General features: G+C 40.9%; 1 protein-coding gene across 1 annotated transcript in view; it reads right to left on the bottom strand.

Moving 5' to 3' along the window:
- Positions 1-17,006, bottom strand: part of SIMC1 (SUMO interacting motifs containing 1) — a 71,049-nt gene that overhangs the window by 2,627 nt on the left and 51,416 nt on the right. Inside the window, exons 7-9 of the mRNA XM_047729138.1 lie at positions 15,903-16,031; positions 5,142-5,298; positions 4,950-5,034 (exon numbers count right to left, since the gene is read on the bottom strand). Coding sequence (XP_047585094.1) covers positions 4,950-5,034; positions 5,142-5,298; positions 15,903-16,031 — 371 coding nt within the window. The remainder of the gene's footprint in view (positions 1-4,949; positions 5,035-5,141; positions 5,299-15,902; positions 16,032-17,006) is intronic.

Here is a 17,006-nt window from a genome sequence, read left to right as displayed (position 1 = left end):
CTGTTAGGTTCCTGGATCAGGTTACCAGGGGTAACTATTATTATTACCATTTAAAAATTAGATTATTTATTTATTTGTTTATTTATTTATTTATAGCAGGGGGAGAGGGAGAGGGGCAGAGGGAGAGGGAGAGAGAGACTCTCAAGCAGGCTCCATGCTGAGTGCAGAGCCCAGTGAGGTGCCTGAGCTCACAGATCTGAACTCAAGACCTGGGCAGAAACAGAGTCAGAAGTTCAACTGACTGAGCCACCCAGGCGCCCCCCAGGGGTAACTATTATTATTTTATCATCATCATCACCATCACTATAGGAATCTCCAACACAATAGCCACACCCCACTTCTCTGTAGATCTGTATCTTCTTTATCTTCGCTTATCTTCTCTGTAGATCCTTTGGCAGAACCTTGGAGCCACATTTCAGACTCAGTCACCCAAGGCCTGAGAAACTGATCTTCAAAGTGCTTCTGTCCCATTCACTGTGTTCCCTGCTGCACACAACCCACACCCTCACCAACATGATCCACACCCCACCCCCACACATCTCTGGTCTACCAAACTACTCAGCCTGAGGGCAGAGCAACATTATGCAAAACCACTTTGATGGCTTCTCTTCACTCTTGGAATTGAGTTGGCATTTCTTAACATGGCCCAGAAGGCCCTACTACTATTCTAGTTTCATCGTGCTATTCTCCCCTTGCTCTCTACATTCCAATCTTACTAGCTTGTTCTATGTTCCTTAAACTCACTAAATAACTTCCTGCCTCAGGGCCCTTGAACATGCCATTTTTAATTTTTTTGGAAAACTCTGCCCTATGTGTCTGGCTAACACCAGTACTGGTTTTTTGTTTTTAATTTTTTTTAAATTTTATTTGTTTATTTGAGATCATAAGTAGGCAGAGAGGCAGGCAGAGAGAGAGGAGGAAGCAGGCTCACCGCGTAGCAGGGAGCCTGACACGGGGCTCCATCCCAGGACCCTGGGATCACGACCTGAGCTAAAGGCAGAGGCTTTAACCCACTGAGCCACCCAGTCACCACTGTTTGTTTGTTTTAAAGATTTTATTTATTTATTTGAGAGAGAGAGAGAACGTGAGTGGGGGTGGAGGGGGCGGGGGCGGGGCAGAGGCAGAGGGAGAAGCAGATGCCCCACTCAACAGGAAGTCCATGTGGAACTCCATCCCGGGACCCTGAGTTGAAGGCAGGTGCTTAACCGATTGAGCCACCCAGGTGCCCCACCAGCACTTCTTAGCTCAGCTGAAGTATCACTTCTTCAGAGAGGCCATTGCGGGTCCCTCTGAAAATAGATTAGGTGCTCCTATTTTGTGCACTTCTTCTTTCCTTCAGATCATTTATTTTAATTGTGATTATATGTTACTTATGTGATTATTTGTTTAGAGTCAATCTCTTCACAGTGAGCTCTGTGAGGGCAGGGGCCATGTTGGTCTTATTCACTGAAGTTTTCCCAATGAGCCAGGCACCCAGAAGGCATTTTGTAAGTATCTGTTGCCTGGATGAATAGGACTTGACCAGATCTTGCCTGCATTTGCTTTTTTCTCCTCTCTGGATAGGGCTCCTTGTAGAAAGGCTGTGTGTGTGTCTCTCCTCAAAATGAACTGAGGTCTGACTTCTGTAGGCCATCCTGCCCAAGTTGTCTAGCCAAGTGGAATACAGGAAAAGCAGATGTTTTTCTTCCTTTAAATACTGTATGTTAAAATTCCTAGCATTCATAGTTTAAAAATAAGAGGCATTAATAATTCACAAATACCAGGAAAACTGATGGCATAAAGCAATTCGCAATTTTGCTGAGGCTCACACTTGAGCTGCATGGCTGTGGAACTGAGGTGCAGTGGGACTGCTACTCTCAGCCAGAGAATGTGAGCTTATCTGGCAGCCTAGCATCTATGCCTCCACGGGGCTGCTCTGCCTTCTTTGGAAATATTTACAAAGTATGGGGCTTCGGGATATAGTTTTCCCCATGCAAAAGTAGTTTAACCATGTACAGAGAGTTTAGAAAACAGGGAGTTGGAAATTCCTTAAACTCTCACCTTCTAATCTCATCCAGTGATTTCATAGAACAATAATTCCTTCCAAGTGTGTTTTCACTGCACACAGACTTTGGCAACAGACCTAGGTTTGAATCCTGGCTCTGCACATACTTTTCTCTCAGCCTTTTGTTTCCCCTTCTATGAAAAGGGGATGATACCTTCACCAGGTAACTGAATTACATACACCAGGGTGTGTGAATTTCCCTAGCCTTTCTTCTTCTCTTCTTTAGGGGAACAAGTTAAAGATGTTCCCCTAAACAAAGGACAAGCTTGGGCTGCCCAACCTCTTCCCTTCTTCTCCTTCCTGTGGAGCTGGACAACTCAGGCTGACCCAAAATGCCTTCAACAATGTCCTTAGGCCACTTGCAGAGGGCAGGGATGACTAAGGAGCCCTCGCAGTTAAAAGCCTACTGACAGGGATACTGATGATTTCAGGGTACCATTTAGCTGTCTTCTTAGGAGGACACTGTTTCCAAACTATTGGCTCTAAATATTTTTTCTCCTTCTTAACTTTTGGTTTCCAAAGAAAGTGGAGAGGATGGTAAGGCTAAAATAGCATTGGAACACACCTATTTATTCTTGGCGAATGTACACTGGTCTAAGGCTTTCCTCTCCCTTGTTAGAAGCATAAAAATATTCTGGAATGAAAGTGGATCCCATGTCCATGTTAAGTCACTATTGCCCAAGGACCAGCTGTATTCCCTGGGAAGCAAAACAGAAGTAAACAAGGAGTGTTAAAGGTGAACTTTCAATGAAACCAGTCTGCTTTAATATTAACCTTTCTGTTTGATTTCCAAAAGAACAATTATGTAAACTTTGATGAGGTTAAGTACAACATGGAATTTGCCTCTGGGGCTTTGCTCTGAGAAGGACTTGTACCTTTCTTTGAGGGTGCTAAAAAATGCACAAACAACACAACCACAAATGTCATGGCCTTGAAAATGCACTTTCAAGTTTTAGTTACAAGAGCCTGAAATGTAAAGATCTCGTAGCTTACTCCGGGCTGGGCAAAAAGGCAGTCTGAGATTTCACTAACACCGACTGAGCGCTCACTATTTTTTCTCACATCTATTAACAATCAGTCTTTAAAAGTTCTATATTACCATGCCCACTCCACAGAAGAAAATGAGGTTTAGAGACATAAAGTTAGCAGAGTGGTAGATTTGGGATTCAAACCCAGACCTCTGTCTTAAATTCAGTGATGTATTTTTTTATTTCTCTACAAAAGCTTCCTCAGTTCTAGGCCCAAAAGGGTATAAGGGCCATTGTACCTTCCCCAGTGCCATTACTGAGCTAAAATCAACCTCAACATGATGATGGCAAGTAAATATAAAATGTGGGGGCACCTGGATGGCTCAGTGGGTTAAAGCCTCTGCCTTCGGCTCGGGTCATGATCCCAGGGTTCTGGGATCGAGCCCCGAGTTGGGCTCTCTCCTTGGTGGCGAGCTTGCTTCCCCCCCTCTCTCTCTACTTGTAATCTCTGTCAAATAAATAAATTAAAAAAATATATATATAAAATGTGGATTATATAGAAATGCATAAATTTACATATAGTTACATATAAATATGTACTGTCCCTCCTCACTGTTTGAGAATAAGTTGAACATTGTGCCCTTCTACCTCTCAGTACTTCACTCTGGATTTCCTAAGACTGAGGACGATTATTTTCATAGCCAGGTTTGTTATCAAGAATAGGAAATTTAGTATTAGTATAATATTATTTAATCTATTTAAATTTCATCAGTCGTCCCAATAACATACTTCATAGCTTCTTTTCCCTGGTTCAGGAGCCCATCTAGGACCATGTTTTGCATTTAGTATTAATGAGCTTTAGTTTCTTTCTAATTTGGAACAGTTTCTTGGTCTGTCTTTGTTTTTAAGACACTGGCACTTTTGAAGAGCACAAACCAATTATTTTATAGAAGGTGTCTCCCGTGGGAATTTGTCTGATGCTTCTTTGTGATTAGATTCAGGTCATGGATTTTTGGCAAGGACACTGCTTAAGTTATGACGCGTCCTTCTCAGGACATCACATTGAGAGGAATGTGTTTTCTCCCCTAAAAAGTTACTATCTTTTGGGGCATGTGGGTAGCTCAGTTGGTTAAGCACCTGACTTGGTTTCAGCCCTGACTCATGGGAATGAGCACCACTTTGGGCTCCGTGCTTAGTGGGGAGTCTGCCGGAGATTCTCTCTCTCCTTCCCCCTGCTCATGTGTGCTCTCAAGTAAATAAAAATATCTGTTAAAAAAAAAAAGTTACTATTTTTCCTTTTGGAATTAATAATTACATCAGTAATTGGGAACTGGGGTCTTATTAATCTTTGGCTAATAAAATCATTCTCATTTGAAGCAGCTATTCCATTATTACCCTGGTCAATATTCGCTTCCTGAGTGTTAATTAGTCTAACCCTCCTGGATCCCCCTTGATCACTGGCTCCGCCTGGGACTGAAGCAAAGCCACTTTCACAGTCTATAGAGCGCCTTACAACTTCCGCGAGGTGTATGCTTTTCCCTTCCCACTGATTGGCTCTGGGTTTGTATCCTACTGACCAATGTTTATAATGTCTACAGTCACTGAGCAAACAACCCAACAATGACGTCACAGTGATGGGCCAGGGTAAAATGCTAGGTCTAATCAGGTCATTACAAAGTACTTTGACCTGATAGGTATGATGGCTGCTGCTTGCCGGTACAGCCCAATAATTGCAAGGACCACCATATTATCTGCCATGAAAAATGTACGTGGTTTCTTCTGTTTTAGAACAATGATTCCAAAGAAGTCATTCCTTGCTCCTACAGTTATAACCAAGGAATGATGCTTTCCTTAGGCTAACAAATTAGAATCCCCCGTGTAACTTCAATTCATGACAGTGGCCACTGTGAGACTCCCCTACAATCTCGGCTGCTTACCTCTTAACACATGCTGATAGCTGGACAACAGGAACTGCAGGTGCTCAACCAGCTCGTCCCATGTCTGCCACTGGGTTTTATCCGACTGTGGAGAAGCGAAAGCAGTTGGTAGGGGGTGCCTTCTTCAGTTACATGCTCAAGGGTGAGGGGGGGAAGGTGTTTTAGGCCTGCCCGAGACAGGGAAGCTCGTACCTGACACTTGAGCAGTGATGTGGAATTGTTCAGAAAGTAGAGGGCCTGGGCCAGAGACAAGGGCAGGCGGGTGGGCGTCTCGCAGCTATGGAGGAATATGATTTCTAACACTTTGCAGCGCAGAAGATGGCTTTCCATGGTAGTAAAGAACATCTCCCTGAGTGGGGAAGAGAAAGAGGGTTAACTACCACCTCTGTCACTTCAAGAAATACACACCACAGTTCCCTCTGAAAGCTCTAACCTTTGCCCTAAACCAGAAGGTCAAGAAGGAATATGATAGAGACCTACAAATTTGCAAACCTTGTGAACAGGACAGAGGTGGGTTTGTTCATGAATGAACAACTGCCAGAAGGAGGGAAGGGTCCTTGATATTTGGAAAAGAAAAGTTTAGGACACATTAAAAAGATTAACTTCCTATTAGCAGAGAATTAATACTGGGAATAAATATTTCTAAATGTCCACAATGTGCCAGACACTGTTTGGCACAGCAAAGAATATGAAGATAAGTAAAAGAAGGGATTTCTCTCAAAAAGCTGACTGTTGACCAGAAGCAAAAGGTATGCAGTGGGAACTGAAATAAAGTGCAGGCCCGGGCACATGGGCTGCCTGTGGTGCTCCAGAGATACGCACGGGAGAGAGTACATTTGGTCGGGGGACCAGAAGGGGCCTTCTAATGGAGGAAGAGGCACGGGATGGTGGTCTAGGAGGAGAAAAGGCTCAAGGCAGGAGGCATTTCACCAGAGGGGGAAAAGCCTGGACAAAAAGAAATAAGTAAAAAAAAAAAAAAAAAAAAAAAAAAAAAATACACAGCTGTGGGCATTGGACCTTCTTAAATTTCAAGTCTAGGACTTGAGAGTCCCAGAGGGACTCTTGCCCTTGACTTTGTCACTTTACCCAGTGCAGGACTTGACCAGCAAGTGGTGGGCTGAAGTATATTCAGTATATTCTGAACCTCAGAGAGGAAAAGCTACAAAACTGCAGCTGTGCTTCAGGAAGGTTAATCAAGCTCATTGTTCTAGGGTCTTTTAATTATTTTTTTCTTAAAGTAGGCTCTATGCCTGGCTCGGAGCTTGAACCCCTGACCCCAAGATCAACACCTGAGCTGAGATCCAGAGTCAGTTGCCTAACTGACTGAGCCACCCAGGTGGCCCTCAAGCTCCTTGTTCTAAAAGCAATGTTAGCTTCCAAAGGAATGTTAGAAATCGTGCATCTCTGGACTGCCCGAAGGTGTAAGCTTAAAGGTCTGTTTGTCAGTCCTTGTCAGGTCTACTGGTCATAGCAGTTCCAGGAGCAGATAGCTTGTGAGCACATAAGGAGGTGCAGCGATGAGGAACAGAGCTAGCCCTGATCCAAAAGGTTTTTTTCCTGTAACATCTTGCCCCTTTGTAGTTTTGGAACATCTGGAAAAATAAGGGGTTCTTTGTGCCACTGCCATTTACAAAAATGATAAATCGTAAAGTATCTATTCATTTCTCTTTTCTCCCTTTCCCTTTGCTTTTGCACCAAGCACATATATTATTTGTAGAAAAGCAAAGTTTGGGGCGCCTGGGTGGCTCAGTGGGTTGGGCTGCTGCCTTCGGCTCAGGTCATGATCCCAGGTCCTGGGTTCGAGCCCCACATCGGGCTTTCTGCTCAGCGGGGGGAGCCTGCTTCCTCCTCTCTCTCTGCCTGCCTCTCTGCTTACTTGTGATTTCTCTCTGTCAAATAAATAAATAAAATCTTAAAAAAAAAAAAAAGAAAAGCAAAGTTTATAAAGCAAAATGAGTATTTTTAACCTTTCCCTCTTACTATTCAAAAGTTTTGAAAAGTCTACAATTTTGTGAAAATCCATTTTACTTCTTTAATGATGCAAAAACCACTGTATACTTTCTCTGACAAATTTTCTTCTTCTTTTATTAGTAGGCTCCACACCCAGTGTGGAGCCCAACACAGGGCGTGAACTCACAACCGCAAGATCAAAACCTAGACTGAGATTTGCAAGATATTACCCAAATTCTTTTTAAATTTCAATTTCTAGGGGCATATGGGTGGCTCAGTTGGTTAAGCATCCAGCTCTTGGTTTTGGTTCAGGTCATGATCTTGTGGGTTGTGGGATCGAGGCCCACACTGGGCTCCATGTCCAGCGATAAGTCTGCTTGAGATTCTCTCCCTTTACCTCTCCCCCTACTTGTGTGCTCTTGCTCTCTCTCTCAAATAAATAAGTGAAATCTTAAAAAAAAAAAAAAAAAAAAAAAGTCAAATTTCGGGGCACCTGGGTGGCTCATTGGGTTAAAGTCTCTGCCTTTGGCTCAAGTCATGATCCCAGGGTTCTGGGATAAAGCCCCAGTTGGGCTTTCTGCTCAGCGGGGAGCCTGCTTCCCCCTCTCTCTCTGCCTGCCTCTCTGCCTACTTGTGATCTCTGTCAAATAAATATTTTTTAAAAAAGTCAAATTTCTATTCTGTATTTGGCCTATTTCTCTCACAGGACAGTTTTTCTATTCAATAACATTTTATTTCAAACTGTATTTTATCTTCTAATTTTATTTCCAGTGCCTGTGTTTGTCTTAGTTTTTTTTTTTTTTTTAAGATTTTATTTATTTATTTGAGAGATAGAGATCACAAGTAGGCAGAGAGGCAGGCAGAGAGAGGAGGAAGCAGGCTCCCTGCTGAGCGGACAGCCCAATGTGGGGCTCGATCTCAGATCCCGGGGATCATGACCCAAGCAAAGGCAGAGGCTTTAACCCACTGAGCCACCCTGGCACCCCGTTTTTCTTAGTTTTATAATCCACAGGTGGCAAACTCAGAGATATACAAAGGACAAAAAAGTAATTTTAGTGCATTGGTCATAGTAGGAAATGGAGTTACAAAATCCATAGCAATTCAAATTTGAGTTTCAAAAACAAGATATAGAGGAAGGCCAACATCCAGATGTACAGAATACTTGGCATTGGATTTACCCTCCTGTCATAAACAATTATAAAACTGGAGAAATATATGCAATAACCATTTTCAGGCATTGGACCAGCTGCTTTAAAGTACTGTTGTTCTTTTTTTTTTTTAAGATTTTATTTATTTGTCAGAGAGAGAGGAGCGAGAGTGAGCACAGGTAGACAGAGTGGCAGGCAGAGGCAGAGGGAGAAGCAGGCTCCCTGCCGAGCAAGGAGCCCGATGTGGGACTTGATCCCAGGACGCTGGGATCATGACCTGAGCTGAAGGCAGCTGCTTAACCAACTGAGCCACCCAGGCATCCCAAAGTACTGTTGTTCTTAAAAGGGAAACAAAAGGGGCAAACCCCACATTTATCCCAGATTTCTTATGGGGGGGGTACTTTCCAAGGCAGAGGAAAGTGTGGGTCCCAAACACAAAGCAGTGGGCTTGCTGGGCAGAGCAAAAAGAGACTGATGGTCAAGACAGCTGAGGCTGGAATTAGTGGAGAAGGAGCTCGAGAAATGTGTGTAAAGGGGCCCTTGGCACATGTGCAGGAGGAAGCTCAAAAACCTGAGAGAGAACAGCAACTGGAAGGTGGGAGCCGAGAGGAGATTCTGGAGATCTTCCAGTGCGAAGAGACACTGGGGTTTCGGTGAGCCAGAGTGGAGAAACCTCACTGAACACCTCGCCCCTCCAGTTGAGGCCCCAAAAGGACTAGGCCTCAAGACTCAAGCCCTTTAATAAGGGCTGCTTTAGACGCACCCTTACAAATCCTAGAAACAAGCCTCAACAGGAGAAAACTACTCTGCCAACAAATTGATCGCCCGCCAGAATAAAACTCAACACTCTTTTAAAAAAAAACAGGCAGCATATTTCAGACCCTCAACAACACAGCATTTATAATGTCCCGCATAGAACAAAAAAATATTAGCCAAGGGAAAAAGCAGGAAAATATGACCCATAACCAGGAGGAAAATGTCCAGAGAAACAAACAAACAATATCCAGAGATGCTGGAATTAGTAGACAAGGCCTTTAGAACAGCTATTATAAACATGTTCAAGAGTAACCAACCAACCAACAGACCAAGACGTATATAATGAGTGACTAGGTAGGGACTATCAGCAGAAAGAAACAGAAACTATAAAAATGAACCAACTGGAAACTCCAGATCTGAAAAATACAATATCTGAAATGGGGGAAAAAAAAAAGACCACTGGATAGGCTTAACAGCAAATTGGGCACTGTGAAATAAAAGGTCAGGAATCCTGAAGTCTATTCAAACTGAAATAGAGAAAAAAAATAGAGAGAAAAAAAAAAGACAAAACAAAACAAAACAATAGAAAACATCAGAACCTTAGTGATCTGTGGAACAGTAACAAGCAACCCAACATACATGTACTCGAATCCCTGGAATAAGGTAGGAGTTTGGGGCAAAAAAACCATGGCCAAAATGTTTCACAATTTGGTGAAAAATATCAAGTCACAGATTTAAGAAACTTAATAAACCCCAAGCAGAATAAATGTAAAGAAAACTACATGTAGGTATCATAATCAAATTGTTGAATATCAAAAATAGAGCAGCCAGAGAAAAAAGACACATGACATATGGGGAAACAACAGCAAGATATTCTAATAACTTCTCATTAGCAAGCCAGGAGGAGATGGAACATCTTTAAAATAAATAAAGAGGGATGCCTGGATGGCTCAGCAGGGTAAGCGTCTGCCTTCGGCTCAGGTCAAAATTCCAGGATCTTGGGATCAAGTCCCGCATCAGCCTCCTTGCTCAGTGGGAAGCCTGCTTCTCCCTCTGCCCCTTCATACTTTTCACCAACTGCTGATCACATCTTCTCTATCCTTCTCTTTGTCTTTCAACTGTTTTCTCTGAACCACCTGAGAGTAAGTTGTAGACATGATGCCCATTCACCCCTAAAAACTTCAGTGTATAATTCTGAAAGCAAGGACATTCTCTTAGATAACCAGATACAATGATCAAAATCAGGAAATTAACTTTACTACAATTCACTACTATTTTATTATCCACAGATTTAAAGCAGATTGTTTTCATTGTCCGCATGATGCTATTTATTGCAAAAGAAAATCGAAGATTACACATTGCATTCAGTTGTCCGCTTTTGTAAGTCCTTTGATCTGGGACAGTTCTTCAATTTTACTTTGTCTTTTATGACATTGACATTTTTAAAAAGTGCAGTTCGGTGTTTTCACAGAATATTTCTCATTTGGGATTTGTCTGATATTGCTCCACGATTAGATTGAGGTTATACATTTTTGTATAACCATTTTGTACTGTAAGAACTATATTTTGTTTTTCTCAGTGCATCATATTAAAAGGGAGATGATGCCAACTTGTCGCATTGTTGGTGTTAACTTTGAACACTTAGTGATGAAGGTAGTGCCTTCACCATAAAGTTATTACTGTTCCTATTATAATTAATGAATATCTTGTGGCAATATACTATGAGATTATGAAAATACCTTGGTACTCCACGAACTTGCACCATTTTAATATCCACTCATACCTGAATGAACTATCATGATAGTTATCAAATGGCATTTTTTCTGAACTCGTGATTTCTTCTTACATTTATTAGTGGGCTTTCAACTGAAAGGAAGAGCGTCCCTTCTCTTCCTTCCTTCTTGTATTAGAACCGTAGTTTCTTATTTAATAGTTTATTGTCTTTTATTGTCCATATTTGTTTTGATGCTCAAATTATCCCAGATTTGGTCAGCAGAAGCCCTTTAACTTGACATGTTCTGAACATTCTTTGAACATTTTCTTATTTTCTTAGCACGAGATGTTCTGGGTTCATCTTGTACTTTTCCCTACCTCACCTGTGCAAATATCCTTTTCTTCAAGGAACTCTGGTTCCTTTTAGTGTAAACTGGTATTTAGAAACAAATTCTGGGTACAAGGTGAGCTTATAAGGTGTAATTATTTCTATACTCTCTCAATGGGTTGTAGAAGGAACAAGATATATGAATAAATTCCTTTATTTACCTATATTTATTAGAAACCCCAAGTTCATATTATCTCCAATCCCAATCCAGCACCACAGGGTTCCTTCTATCCTTCCCCCTTTTCATATGCAGAATTCTCTTCTCTGACAGTGAGAAACCTGGTTCTCATTATCCACAATACATTTATTTGTTTAATCCTAGAATACACATAAGGTAGTTTTTGAATTGTTAACTCGTACCTCTGTGAAAGAGAAATCCACTAACTAGAGTTCAATATTTATTTACAGTCCATTTTCTCTTTAGCCTGAGAATACTCAGTCCAAATACTGTGTTTTAAGTTACTTGGACAGGTTAGTGGTTGCCAGGGATTGGGGAAGATGGATGGTGTGGCCATAAAAGGAAAGGGTTCCCTGTGGTGATGGAACAGTTTTGTATATCTGGATTGTGCTGGTAGTTATATGAATCTACACGTGTGATCACACTGCACACAGATGAGTGCATATAAAATGGGTGAAATCGGTATATGTTCTATGGATTCTACCAATGTTAATTTCCTGTTGGTGATACTGTACCATAGTAATGTATGATGGAATCACTGGGAGAAAACAGGGTGAAGGTAAATAGATTTCCCTGTATTAGTTTTTGCAGCTTCCTGTGAATCCATAATTATTTAAAAATAAAAACTGAAAAAAAAAAGTTACTTGGGCTTGTTCTCCCTCATACCCCTTCCCTTACCCCAGTTATGTTATTTATTAAAGCACAGGTTAATTTGCATCTGTAGTAAATGTTAGGCCCTCCCTTGATAGACCTTTCAACTCCCTTGTTGATTTATTTTCCTTTTTTTGAGACTATAAACACTTACATGGTTCCCAAATTCTAAAAGTTGTAATTATACAAAGAAGTACACTTGGAAGTATTATGCCATCATTAGTACCATCACCACTTCGGCCCAGTACCTTTTCTCCTTTCGAGGCCATTCTCATGTACCCCTTGTATGTAGGCAATTTGATTAGTCTGCCATTTATCTAAACTTTGTTTCTTTTTTCACAGCTGATCATAATTATGTACATGTTTAAATTCTTTCATATAAAAAGATACTCGTATTGACTATACATATTCTTTTGTATTTTACTTTTTTGACTTAAGAATATGTTTTGGAATCAGCTCAGAAATTTTACTCCTATTAAAAAAAATTTTTTTTTTACAGCTGTGTAATACTCCACTGTGCAGATATACTATAGATATTCAACCACTGCCCTATGGGTGGGCATTTGGGTAGTTTCTAATATTTTACAATTACAAATAATGCTGTAGTGAATATCCTACATATTGTATTCTCATACTGTTAGAAGGGTGTCTTCAGGGCAAATTCCTAGAAATGAGATTGCTGGGTCAAGAGGTAAATGTACATTTAATTTTCCTGATAGGTTTGTACCACTTTGCATTCCTATCAGCAATGTGTATCTGCTTTCTTAAAACCTCTCTGATGGAATGTATTTATTATTCTTCAATATTCTTACTATTTGGATAGGTGAGAAATGGTATCTCACAGTTTTAATTTATATTTCTTTAAAGATGGATGAAGTTGAGCATTATAAGAAAAGGACATAATAGATCAATATCTCTATAAACACAGATATAAAAGTTCTTAACAAAATATTAGTAAATGGAATCTGTCAATACACAAAAAGGGTAACATATCACAATGAAGTATAATTTCTTTATTCCAGAAATGGAAGATTTAGGAAATTAATCAGTGTAATTAACCATATCAATGGAATAAAGGGAGAAAAATTATGATTATCTCAACAGGTGCAGAAAATATTGTATTACACAAATTTCAATACCTATTCTTCATAAAAACATTCCACTCAGTAAACTAGAAACAGAAGGAAGCTTCCTCAATCCGACAGAGGACCCCTATGAAACGTCAACAGCTAACATTATACTTATTGGTCAAAGACTGAATGATTCCCCCCTAAGAGCAGGAATAAGGCAAGGATGTCTGCTCTTATCACTTCTTCAACATTCTATTGGATTACTTGTCCATGTAATAAGGCAGGAAATAAAACAAAAGGCATACAGATTGGAAAGGAAGATGTTAAACAGTTTTTATTTGCAGATAATATGATTGTGTATGTAGAAAATCCCAAGAAAACCACAAAAAATTCCTAGTAGATATAATAAGTGAATTTGGCAAGGCTTCAGGGTTTCCATGTACTATCAATAAGCCACTGGAAAATAATAGGTCACATGGGTTATGCATTTGTCAAAATCCATGGAATACTTATGTAAATTAGTCATATGATTTAATCATATGTACATTTACCTAAACTTAATAAAATTTTATTTTTTAAAAGATTATTTATTTATTTATTTATTTGACAGAGAGATCGCAAGTAGGCAGAGAGGCAGGCAGAGAGAGAGGGGAGGAAGCAGGCTCCCTACGGAGTAGAGAGCCCGATGCGGGGCTCGGTCCCAGGACCTTGGGACCATGACCTGAGCCGAAGGCAGAGGCTTTAACCCACTGAGCCACCCAGGTGCCCCAAAACTTAATAAAATTTTAAATAAACCAAGGCAAAGGGTATATAAAGTATATTCCAGTATAATTTGGGTGCTTGCCAATTTGCCCTGAGTTTATTTTTTTAAAAAAGATTTTATTTATTTATTTGACAGAGATCACAAGTAGGCAGAGAGGCAGGCAGAGAGAGAGAGGAAGGGAAGCAGGCTCCCTGCTGAGCAGAGAGCCTGAAGCGGGGCTCGATCCTAGGACCCCGAGACCATGACCTGGGCCGAAGGCAGAGGCTTAACCCACTGAGCCACCCAGGTGCCCCGCCCTCTCTGAGTTTTAAAATAGGGCCAGGCTTTATTTAAATTATTTTTGTCAATGTTAAGTCTCAATGTGTTTATAGTTACCCATTCCTTAGATTTCCCGTCTTTCATAAGAATCTGGGCTTGAATGAACAGTATGGGATTGGACCCAAATGAAATATTCATGACAAAGTGACAGAACAAGCATGACATTTATGTACACTTCTTTTGGTCTGACTACTATAGCATATTTCTCCCTTTGAATACTGAATTTGGGATTAAAAAGTCCTGGCTTTAAATTTGGATTATGAATCTAATTAGCTATGCAAACTTGGATTAATTGTATCACAATTTTGAGTATTTTTCTAATTTGTTCAATAGGAATAACATCATAGTTTCATGAAAATATGAGAGTTTAATGTGACAATGACAGCCACACAGCAGAGACCCAATAAATGTTTTTCTTAATCTTAGTGGGGGTATTTTCATTAAATCTCTATTACAGTACTATATAATTTGACATTTTCTTCTACTAGAGGAACCTGAACTATATAATAGTCTTGGCTGCCAACTGGGAGTTTAGGGGATGGGTGTGAGAAGTCTAACATAGAGCTGACGGTGATAACTTCCTTGAGGGTCACTATCGTACAGTGGCTTTCTCATAGTTATTTCCTGTGCTAGCAACTATTCATGAATTCATATTCATTTATTTTCTTCTCTAGATTCTAAAATTACTGGTTAAAAGGAGGAATCATTGGTTAGAACTCTGTTTCTTTATCTCCTAAGAAATCTGTTTCTTAATCTCCTAAGGGAATACTTTATATTAATTCACTGGTAGAGAAACTGGGTTCTGTAAGGGCCTGGTTGGCCAGAGGGGGCCATTTCGTTGCTTTGAACTTAGATTGACCCTGCCCCTCCCAGAGGACCTTACTTGCAAAGCCTAGATACAAGGGTGAGTCAGGCCAGGTGAAGACATCCAATCAGAGGGGCGTGCATATATTTACTGAGGTGAGATCCCATTGGCCACCTGTGTGTGGGCGGGGCTCAACCACCCCTATAAAGGTTAGTCTGCGAGGCTAGGCTGGGGAGGAGTAGAAGAGTCGTCAGAGCTCTTATAAGAGCTGTAAGAGCCGTTAGAGCTCTTGTAAGAGCTGTCAGAGTTGTCAGAGCTCTTGTAAGAGCTGTAAGAGCCATCAGAGGCCACCCCAAGCCATGACCTCAGGGAGCGGCCTCGCCGGAGCAGCCCCTGTCTGGGGAGCAGCCTCGTCCAGAGCGGCCACGTTGGGAGCGGCCTTGCCAGGGTTGTCATCGTCACCTTTTCGTAAGAGACAGCCCTGACCAGTCAGTTTAATTCTTGATGCTTGGCGTGAAATAAAGCTTTGCTTGACCTTTGCTTTGTATCAGTCTCATTCCTTTGATCACGGACCCTAACAGGTTCCTTCTTCTTAAGCTCCATCTGCTTTCACTCTTGGCTCACCACTTCTTCCCCTAATATGGGACACGCCTATTTCATTCACCCATCAAGACTTTAATGAACATTTATATCAGGCTCTGTAGTTGTGGATCAGGGAATAGATCAAACTTGTGGGATGATAAAGTTTTTAGCCAAATGAATAAAGAAACTGTAGGCTCCAGTTATGGTATCCAGCCTGTTTCAAGAAATTATGCAATTATGCCTTGGTTGCAAATAATTTGTTGAGAACCTTTTTTTTTTTTCAAAAGCTTAAAGAGACAGAAACTCTCTCTCCACCTCTTTTTTTTTTTTTTCCCCAATTTAACTACTGTTGGGAATTTTCTTTTGAAATTCTGTTCCCAGGGGCACCTGAGTAGTGCAGTCGGTTGGGCATCTGACTCTTGGTTTCAGCTTAGGTTGTGATCTCGGGATCATGGGATCAAGCCTCCAGTTGGGCTCTGCGCTTAGAGTCTGAAACTCCCTCTCCCTCTGCCCCTACCCACCACCCTGCTCACTCTCTCTCTAAAATAAGTAAGTAAATCTTAAAAAAAAAGGAAAGAAAGAAAGAATTTCTGTTCCCAGAACGTAAAACAGAAACAAAACTAAGACTCACCTCTGACTCCTTTCAGGAATGTCCAGCACAAACCCAAACATCATCTCGGCAATTTTATTGGAGCTGCACGTGGGGGTCCTGTCCACCTCTACAGCTATGGACAGCATCCTCTGCAGCTGACACACAATCCTGTGTCCAGAACACAGAACACAAGTGAGTGGGAGAATCTGGCAGGAGCCACCCGGCCAGCTTAGAGTTTCCCACCCATGTACTAAATGATCTTGTGAAGCACACACTAGGTCACAAAGAACTACTCAAGCCATCAGCGTGCTTTTATTTAGCAGTTTCACCTACCTGAATCCCTCTTGCCAGATCATACTATCTGAACCTCTCAGAACCTGTGGTTGAGCTGGAAAAGCAAGCTACTTTTAAATTCAAAAACAGAAACATCTGATCTTAAGGACCGAGAGAACTTTAAGGATCATCTAGTCTATAACTTTTCTATTTTCCAGATGAAAAAACAGGTCCAGAATGACTGTTATTCACATTTCTTTGCTACAGAAGAAAATACATATTTACCATATGGTTTTCCTGTCCCTGGTTCCTTTACAATTATCTCTTACTAAGTTCAGTCTCAGAGCTTCAACTGGTAGACTGTGACCCTCTCTCTCATCAGACCTAAATATGGGAGAAAGCCAGGCTGATGTGGCAGAAAGAATCTAGGCTACCCCTCAGAAAGGTGGGCCTGGCCTGAAGCCAGCCTTTTTAAACATGCATTATTATCTGTGACAGAAGAAAGGGCTTTGTTTTCAGAAAATCTGCAGTCAGTAACACAATAGGTGGCCCAGGGGCTTTGGCATCAGATTGTGGCTCTGCAATGACAAGCTGGTCAACTTTTGACAAATTACTAAACTGCTCTGAGCCCAAGTCTTCTCCTCTCTAAAAAAGGGAGAATAATACCACCTAGTCCATAAAGTTGTGAGCGCTATGTGAGATATTGGCAGATACGCACTCATTAATAGTAAATGGTAGTGTCTATTGTTGTTAACATCATGATAAATTGACTTTTAGAGGGCCTTATTTTTATTTCTTGTAATATTTACTTATAATAAATAAAAATATTAATTTAGATTATAATAAAATAATTTAGATTATAATAAAGAT

This window comes from Lutra lutra, chromosome 5 (genome assembly GCF_902655055.1).
Source record: "Lutra lutra chromosome 5, mLutLut1.2, whole genome shotgun sequence".
Taxonomy (NCBI): domain Eukaryota; kingdom Metazoa; phylum Chordata; class Mammalia; order Carnivora; family Mustelidae; genus Lutra; species Lutra lutra.
This window is presented reverse-complemented; position numbering and strand designations above follow the sequence as displayed.